Genomic DNA, 9312 nt, shown 5'->3' with positions numbered 1-9312 from the left:
TAGTTTTTAGTGGAAAGGAGACTATTTTCAGCCTTGGTTACAGGAAAGCACTTCCTGCGCCAGCTCCAGAGAGGAAGATGGGCCAAGGGCGCCGCGGGCAATTCATCACTTCTCTCACTGTGGTCATCTTGCTTTCCCAGGAGATTACATGAAGGACGTGTTTTTTTTCTCTGCACTTAATACACATACACCCTTCACAAACCACAGAGAGCGTAAGAGATAAGTACATTTACATTTAGTCATTTAGCAGACAGTACAGTAAGTACAGGGACATTCCCCCCGAGGCAAGTAGGGTGAAGTGCCTTGCCCAAGGACACAACGTCATTTTTGCAGAGCCGGGAATCGAACCGGTAACCTTCAGATTACTAGCCCGACTCCCTAACCGCTCAGCCACCTGACTCCTCAAGTAGAGGGGGAAAGAGAAGGAAAGAGAGCATACTATACATGAAGCGTCACAAAGTAAGTCACAATCTAGTAACTAGATCTACAATCTAGACTAGCATTGTAGTGGGAGGATAAGATATCAAGAGCATGAGGCATGAGTCACAGACAGTGGAATGAGCCTGATCGGAAAACCCAAGCGGAAAAAGAGAACCTAAATCGAACTTAAATGTCTAAATGACAGCTTCATATATATTTATTTCTTTATCCACTTCATACAATTGGAAGTACACATTTTGTGTTACTCACATATGCATTGACCACTTCAATATATGTAGACATGTTGGTACTTTTTAACTGTACTAATTAGAATATTTTTCCCTTAACAAACACAATTCGGACACCTTCATGCCGTCACCACAGTAAACCAATGCCAGCGATGTCATCGAAGAAGCCCCCATGTAAAAAACAAGAGGTGATCAGATCAGAGCAGTAAAAGCCTATGGAGACGAACAGGCAATTGCTTAGAGTGGGGGTGTCTGTACGCCAGCACATACGCCAGCCTGGCCCTTGGCCTTGTGCCTGCGCTTTGGCAGTTGGCACTCCGCTGGCATCAGTGTGGGTAGGCTGGTGCCACGCCTCAGAGAGCAGGGCAGAGATTACGGGCACAGAGGGAATCCAATCAGTGGAAGAAGACACTGGAGGAAAACAACACCGGGCCATGATGAGATGGGCAATCTGGCTCCAGTGCCTCTACTCTGAGAGACACTGCAGATGACTCTGTGTGATCAAGGAAACACGCGATGCTACGTCGGAAGGAGAGAAGGATCTCGAGGAATGAGGGAAATGCTTGTGATACTCGAGAGAGACGAAAGGAGAGATGGGAGAAGTCTCTGAAGAACCACATACAGACACAGAGAGACAGACTGACAGAAGGAAGAGTGAGACAAACGGTAAGGGGCTGAGAAAACAACAACAAAGGTGGAAAATGAGCAACCAGACACCCAGATTTTGACAGCAGGCTAAAGCGGAACAGGAAAGTCTATCTGACCCAGAGGCCTTCACCCGAGAGGGCCCTCCTTTGTCCAAGTTCCTACACTAAGGTCCAGGATCCTGTTACCCGGTCACAAAGTGGCCGTTAGGCTCTTGAAAGAGATAGCACTCGTCGCTACACGTCACCCAGGGCAACACACGTTTAGGGGGCTCCAGGTGTCTAGAGAAACCCGAGTGCCTCTGTTCAGGATGGTGGACACAGGCTCCTGGACCTACCTCACTGTCCAGCACCTGCTATATATAGATCCAGCTTCTATATGATCTCAAGTGCCCCTTATGACATCAATATATCAATGTAAATGTATAAAAAATTGTTTTACTTCAGTTTGTTGATAAAACTGTATTCTGTCAGCAAAAAGGAGGTTCAATTCAAAGCCTGGCAAAAAAAAATATTTTGGGTCGTGTTACTCTACAAAATAATGAACTTCATTGTATATTTCTACTACCACGGGATAAAATTACTGCCATTGCTATTACTTTTGCCATTACTATTGTGCAGGTGTGTTTCAAAACAAACAAAGACACGCGTATTTACTTGCATACTAACACACTGTGTCATACCTCCGTCATTTCCAAAGCCAAGTGAGTCATGGTGGAATTAGTCTTATACGGGACCAGATGGAATCCAACCTGTTGTCCCCAGATGAGCGATACAGGTGCTTATCCAGGTGTCTCTAGCAACCAACCAGCTTTTCCGTCCCAGATCGTCTTCAGCTCAGACACACAGCTACGCCGACCCCCTCTCTATCACCACCAAGATCACTCCTGTTCCCACAGCTGCTCTGGCCTCACTCCGTCTCACATGCTCTCCCGCAAACCAGGCCTGGTTCTGGGGCGGAGGGCGGAGGGGTGGAGGGGTGGAGAGGTGGAGAGGAGCAACTCGGGTACGACTGATACTTCCTGCTGGAGCGGAGATCCTGCGCTGTCCGTAATGATCCAGTAATGACCTCTCGGGCTCTGGGAGCCTTTACCTGGTAAATCATTCATAAGAGCCCGGCAGGAAAGTCTCATTCAGCGCTTCACCTGTGTGTCCATGCACCTACACCAGTTGCGTGTGTGAGTGTGTACGTGTGTGTGGTGTGTGTAAGTGCCAGTGTGTATAGTACAGGTATGTAACACAAGGATGTAGTAACACAATCTCCCTCAATATCCCTCCTCATCCTCCACCTCATCCTCCTTGCTTAAAATTACAGCTCATGTGTCCTGTTACTGATCACTGATTAGCCAGATACATTTCTGAATAATTACAAACCACTCGTCAAAGCCAGGTTAGAGTAGGCCTATCACGTCTGTTGCGGAGGAAGGCACGGCCCTTTCAGTGCATCCTAAAGGTGCCGTCAACACAAGTCTTTCATGAGAAGGACACACTGTCCTGCACCAACAAAACCTTATAGGGGAGTCCTTCATCCGTCAGTGGTGTATACACTTGTTTGTAATATAGATTCAGCCCAATCGTTGACCGTTGGTTTGCTGGAATTGATTTTGAATTGTTAGCGACCTCACTTCAAAGTTAGCTATTGTAGTTATTAGTTGTATACCATTGTTGTCTTTTAAAACTGTTTATAATAGAAATAAAAAACTAGGTTTGGTTGTCTATCTTGTGGGGTGCAGCTTCAGTGTGTGTAATGAGGTCTGAGTTGTGACAAGACTGCGGGAAACGGAACTCTGCACTCTCATTTAGTCTGTTTAAAATTTAAAGTTTAGCCTCCCGTAATCATTGTTAAATGCATCTTGCATTACCACCTCACTTAATAAGGTAAAATAAGAAATTCAAAATTTATCACAAAAAAAACTTTATTATACTTTAAGTCTTTAGATAATCAAACATCGAAACAAACTCCATAAATCCTGCCTTAATCTCTTACAGTCAAATAATTGACTTAATATCGCTGTCCTCTCTAGCTTGGAGACCACAGGTCATGTGGTCAGCCGACAGATCCTGGAACTGGCCTGCCTTTGCTTGCTCTGCTCTTACCCACAGTTTTTTTTAGATTTATCTCTGTCCTGCGGAATCCAATTACACTAGACTCAGGGGTTTGATTTTCCCATTAAATTTTTCATGCTGAGTGTGAAGGCTATGATAAACTTCATGGCTGCAATGGTGCCTCACTTTGCCTGCCTGTCTCACATAAATTCTCCATCCCTCCCTCCCTTGCTCCCTAACGTAATGGCCCTGTAGTGAGAGGGCAACGGAACAAGGAGAGGTTTTCCTGAGTCATCTGTGAGATGATACTTCTCTAGTCAAGCATTCAAGTTAATATCATCTTTATTATCAAAACATCTCTGCTCTGATACTTGTCTCGTTCGGTCGAGACAAGAATCAGACGGCTCGGTCATTGGGAAACTGTAGACGCTCAATAATCCAAATTGATTATTCTATTTTCAATTACACTTTCCACCATATAATTAACAGTAAGTTGTTTACCACTTAAGGTGTTATCTTAGTAATGGTGAAGATCTCCATCCATACCCCGTTTCTCCCGTAACCGTAACAACCACCCTGCAACAGAATGGTCAGTCCCTGCAGATGACAAGTCTCAGGACTCACAGTAACCATGACCACTCACAACCCTATCCACTTTGAAGGCTATGTATCACAGGATATCCAATGAATATTCACTGGCTTAATTAACTTGCCCAAAACAAGTGAACATTCAACTGATTCTTTATTTATAGAAACAAGTAGCTTAGGACAGGTCAAACCTTTCAAGGTCACGACCAGCAGGATGGATGGGATATCTCAGACATTCCTTATTCAGTAGCCTTAAGCACAAACCTCCTGGTTAGCATCCAATCTCAGACACAGCTACATCTAATTATATCATAAAACTCTTTCAGTCATCGGTGAGATACGGGATATTGTATTGTTTAACTAGGCCAAACTGGGTCACATACAGAATGACGTCTCTACTCAATATTACAATACAATCAAATGAAAATAATTTGCAATGCCACAATAACAGACTGTGGCCAAAAGTTTATAGTAAGACATTGAATCTAGTAATCAGAAAACGATACAATCCACATGAAAGCTACAACTGAATGAGAAAACACCTACCTTTGAGTACATGTACATCTTGATATTCGATGTGCATAAAACAGTGGATTTTGGTTCTTCTGAGGTTCTGTTATAGTTCTGGTGGGTCCAGTCAGTCCGATGGGTCTTGTCCTGCTGAATCTAGTTGGGACAGACAGAAGCCAGGTATCCTACACACTCTCACTACGAAGTGAGAGTGTGATGAGAGAGTTAGCAGCTCTGCTAAGAGTTACAGTATCAGGACAGCTCCTTACCTACAGCACCTTTACGGACATCCCATAATGCAACAGCTTCGCCGCAGCAAACTGTATCCTGATGTCCTAATTTTCCTCCGTTTTTTTTAAGGATTGGCCTCATTCCCTGTTGCGCTTTGCAGTCGACACAGTGCCTCTAGCAGATCGCAAGCAGAAATCCCTGATGTGAGAATGTAGCCCACTCAAGAGAACAGTTGTACGACACACATTGTCTGTGATAACTCAGGCACAGTAAGATGTCAAGGAGATACAGTGTATGTTATTGTGTGTAAATCCCCTGCCTGTTTCTGAATCATTTCACCTTTCAAACCTTGACTTTAAGAAATAAGATAATTTTAAAAACTGTCAAAACTTTGAAGCAGGGTATTGACACCTTTCACCGTTGGCTACTGCCAGAGACAGTAGGCCTACAACTGAGATGATGCAAAGAGGGACAACAGATTAGCTAGATGACCTTAGCCTACCTGGCAAATTGGTCAAGTCTGTGGCTAAAGCCTCCATCGCCGAGTTATAATAATACTTTGTTATTTGGTGTTGTGTAGATAACAACAGTTAATTTAGGCATAGTGAACGCTGGCCTGTCGACAGCTTGGGCTAGCAAACAAAATCCATCATTCATTGTAAGCTATTTTATGATTTACGTAAAAGTATTTTATGACCATTTCTTCTTTCTTTAGTTTATATCACACATGTCCTTTCTCATCTGACTCAGCAGTACGGTGAAGTAGTACACTAAATGTGCCCTAATGATGTGCCAAGTTTACTATGCTCCATTATGCTCGTCACGCATCTCGCGCTCTGCAAGCACTTTCCCGCTGCACCTGTCAAACGGCGCGGGCATGGAAGCGTCAAATTTTGAATTACTTTCTTAACGGCTGGTTTGCACATTGTTAGTCTAGCTAGGTTATTGGAACCTGAACATCACGAAAGTAGACATTTATGTAGAGTGAGACAGTTTTCTGTATTGCAATCAATAACCAAAATATTGGAGTTGACATCATCGTTATCACATTTTATTTTATGAGATGACAGTTGCCTAGGCTACTGTTGTAAATAACATCCGGAATGTCGGGGTATTCTCACTCAAATCATCATCAGGATTTCAGGTAGGCCTACATTGGTTCAGCTTCTGTACTGCCGAGAGCTAGCCTTGACGGGCCAATTAGTGACTTTCTGCCAAAAACGTAGTCCACGAGTCATTGATTTGTGAGGGATCAGATCGAGTTGAGATTGAAGACCACCTCAATTTACAGTTACAAAGTAGCCTGGCCCGCTGAGATTTGGGTCAAAGACAGTACTGTATACTAGTTTGGGCTGTGGAGTTGTCCTACTTTTTTCGATTGAATGGGGTTTTGGCCCCCACTTCTCCTAGAGAAAAATGTGTTACAGTAATGTAGAGTATCGGTCTGTCCCTCTATTGGGGCCAGGACAGATGGGCCTGTAATACAATTAAATTCAAGATTTATTTCATTGTCCAGAGGGGTTGGATCCCCAGTAGTTAGAGAAGCCCACATTTGGGGAAGAAATTATAAGTTTTTGGCTCTGCTCCTCGGTATTATTGCTCAGTTGAATAGGCCAGGTTTCATTCGCTCAAATTAGCATTTTATGCTTCTTCACCTAGCGACATTGTTGACAGGGAGGTAGGACTTACGTAGAGGAAATCTTAACCAGATCTAAGTAAGAGGCTTGAACTGAAGTGCATTTGTGTGACCCTGGTTTATTGATGTTTCCCTCAAACAGGTTGGTGATTTAGATTTATAACATTAATACAGACACGTTTTCTACTGTAAATATATACAGTGACATTACTGCCAAATTAGTTTGGAACCTACTGTATCTGACACGGTCTGTGTCAGATACAGGTTACATGATGTATTGATTCAACCAGCCATTCATTGTTTAATATATTATTCTGGTTTATTAACCCACAGTCAGCCAATTCAGTTTGGGACATAATATCCTAAAATAACAGTCAGGCTGTTTTATCTAATTCAGTGTAGCCTAATTGAAATGTGAGCATGTTTCAGAAATCTCTGTTGTTTCAGTCAGATTGTTAAGGATGCATACGATTTTTAACTTATCTAAAATACTATATCTGAAACAAATATTTAAATTGAATATATCTGAAATCTTTAAATCCAGACAATTAACCCTACATGTAAGTGCCATGTTATTGCTTAGTCATCATTATACATGCCTTTCTGTTTCATGAACAAGGAAATTATCACTCTGGATCCCCTAGCAACAGATTGTTTACAATGTGGCCACCAATAAAGTTAACTGAAAAGCTGCTTTTGGCAGGCGCTGCGAAGTTGAGCTTGTGATTCTTATTTGACTGATTATAAGTTGTACAGTACATTCCGGCACATTCTAATCAGGACATTCTAACCGACACAGCAGTGTTTGAGTGTGAATAAGAATCACAGTACATTCTGGCACATTCTAATCAGGACATTCTAACCGACACAGCAGTGTTTGAGTGTGAATAAGAATCACAGTACATTCTGGCACATTCTACTTCTAACCACCTCCATGTGTGTCAGGCTGCTCTCCACAGATTCATCCCAGCAGTGTGAGGGGCTGGCGGGGGACCTGCCCTCTCTGTCCTGGCTCACCACTGTGGATGTTCCCTCCCTGCAGCAAAGGGCTTGCAGCAGGCTGACTCCCAGCACGGAACCTCAGGACTGCATGCAGGAGTCTGGTGAGAAGGAACTCCCCTGTGTTCTACTGTAACACCCTCTCATTCACACACTCACACGCCCGTCACGTACAAATGCACCTTGTGTTTTTTTTCTGTAGACACAAGCAGCAGCATGAGAACAGCACATGGCACCATAATGTGTCCATACAGCGACACACAGAGCACTTACATGGACGTGAACTCACACGACACTCAAAACGGAGGAGTAAGTATATTTTCAGTATATCCACGTTGTTTGGTTTATTCAGAAATAAGCAGAGGGCTACAAATGTTAAATGAGGTTCGATTATAATTCAGGTGTACAGTAGGATCATTACAGGATGTTGTTAACAAGTGTCCCCATCTGTAAGATGACACAGTATCCAGGAATCCAGTACACCTCAGACCTCTATGACTTCTCACCACAACTGGTCTGCAGCCCATCTCAGGAGGTGAATGTATTTAGATGTATTTCAATATGTATATACTGTATAATGCATATTTATAAAAATATTTGAGCTATGCAAGTGGAAAATATTGGAAATGGCTGCCGTAAACACTTCTTAAACAAGAGTGTGTGTTTGTTGTGTTGCATGTCTGTGTGTGTTGGGTTGTGTGTGTTTCTATTTCTTTGTGTGAGTGTGAATACACGGAGGTCCATTCCCCCGATACAGAATCCTGCAGACACCCGTGACTCCATCTGGATGTTGGCTTTAGCATCTGCTTCTTGTCATCCTTCTACCCAGACTCACCCCTCTCCTCTCTGCAGTGGAGGCTCTGACCTGGGCCTGTGTGAGCAGCAACATGGCCACAGTCGCTACAGCAACCATGACCAGCAACACACCAGGCCCTTCCCCAAACCCATGTACTCCTACAGGTAAGAAACCTGTCTGGTGTCATCAACACTACACACATCCAAAAAGCTGACTTAGAGCTGTCCAATTTTTGTTCATGTAGCAGACTGTTTGAGCCAAAGCGACGTACAAATATCTCACGTAGAAGCTACAGCAGAAGATCAAGGATCAAAAGTGCATAGTATTAACAGCACTGTGTTTCGGTTAGTTGCCGTATTTTTTCGGTTTGAAAAAAATGATGATTTGTTGTTTACTTGTGCAGCTGCTTGATAGCCATGGCTCTGAAGAACAGCCAGACAGGCAGCCTGCCGGTCAGTGACATCTACGGATTCATGAGGGAGCACTTTCCTTACTTCAAGGTGAGGGTCACGTTAGCCTGACACCGAGGAGTACAGCATGGCAATCCTTTCCTCAGACACAGGCCCCTAACCAGCGTTTTAGTTTTATTGTCCCACAAACAATGATGTACCAACCACAGATGTAAATCACAGCTCTCTGGATGTTTTATCATATTCATGTATCAGAAGCTGGGAGATATTGAAATAAATAATTGGCCGTTTTTATCACCATGGTCTGAACTTCAGGTACCTCACATGTGGTTGATATATAGTATATTGATAACCACATATACAGTTGATATGTGGTTGATATACAGTATAAAATATACAGCATCTATTATATATGATATGTCCCTCCCCTACAGACAGCCCCGGATGGCTGGAAGAACTCAGTCAGGCACAACCTGTCCCTGAATAAGTGTTTCCAGAAGGTGGAGATGAAGCAGGGGAGCTCTGGGAAGGGCTGTCTCTGGTCCCTAAACCCCACCAAGGTCAACAAGATGGAGGAGGAGATCCAGAAGTGGAAACGTAAAGACCCTGTGGCCATCCGCCGCAGTATGGCCAACCCTGGTGAGACTAGTTAATAAAGTTGTAGATTCATAACTAGAACAAATAGGAACACGGTGTCGGGACATTTCTTTTCCTTAAAATAGGCTTATTTAAGACAAACAAAAGTTCCTGTTATGTTAACTTTTTTCACCCCCAGGGGTCTTAA

The 9312-nt window shown here is 43.3% G+C and overlaps 1 protein-coding gene and 1 long non-coding RNA gene across 4 annotated transcripts in view; one reads left to right on the top strand and one right to left on the bottom strand.

Annotated features, from left to right (window-relative positions):
- Positions 1 to 4100: 4100 nt before the first annotated feature.
- On the bottom strand, positions 4101 to 5534 carry LOC134034063 (uncharacterized). Of its 2 annotated transcripts, none has more exons than XR_009932188.1 (4): positions 5190 to 5534; positions 4726 to 4885; positions 4493 to 4612; positions 4101 to 4246 (listed from the first exon to the last, which is right to left on the bottom strand). It is a non-coding gene; the product is annotated as an uncharacterized LOC134034063 (long non-coding RNA). The 2 variants fall into 2 exon arrangements; XR_009932187.1 differs by having other exon boundaries at positions 4726 to 4861.
- LOC134034038 (forkhead box protein N4-like) overlaps positions 5359 to 9312 on the top strand; it is a 6489-nt gene continuing 2535 nt past the window's right edge. Inside the window, exons 1-7 of one of the 2 annotated variants that reach the window (XM_062478362.1) lie at positions 5359 to 5831; positions 7269 to 7426; positions 7525 to 7631; positions 7786 to 7857; positions 8152 to 8282; positions 8522 to 8618; positions 8963 to 9167. In XM_062478362.1, coding sequence (XP_062334346.1) covers positions 5791 to 5831; positions 7269 to 7426; positions 7525 to 7631; positions 7786 to 7857; positions 8152 to 8282; positions 8522 to 8618; positions 8963 to 9167 — 811 coding nt within the window. In that variant the 5' untranslated portion in view covers positions 5359 to 5790. Of the gene's footprint in view, positions 5832 to 6064; positions 6466 to 7268; positions 7427 to 7524; positions 7632 to 7785; positions 7858 to 8151; positions 8283 to 8521; positions 8619 to 8962; positions 9168 to 9312 lie in introns of those variants that run through there. The other variant, XM_062478363.1, reaches the window with a different exon arrangement.

The sequence above is a fragment of the Osmerus eperlanus genome, chromosome 14 (genome assembly GCF_963692335.1).
Source record: "Osmerus eperlanus chromosome 14, fOsmEpe2.1, whole genome shotgun sequence".
Lineage (NCBI taxonomy): Eukaryota > Metazoa > Chordata > Actinopteri > Osmeriformes > Osmeridae > Osmerus > Osmerus eperlanus.
Note: the sequence above shows the minus strand (reverse complement) of the source record. Positions and strands in the feature narration are given on the sequence as shown.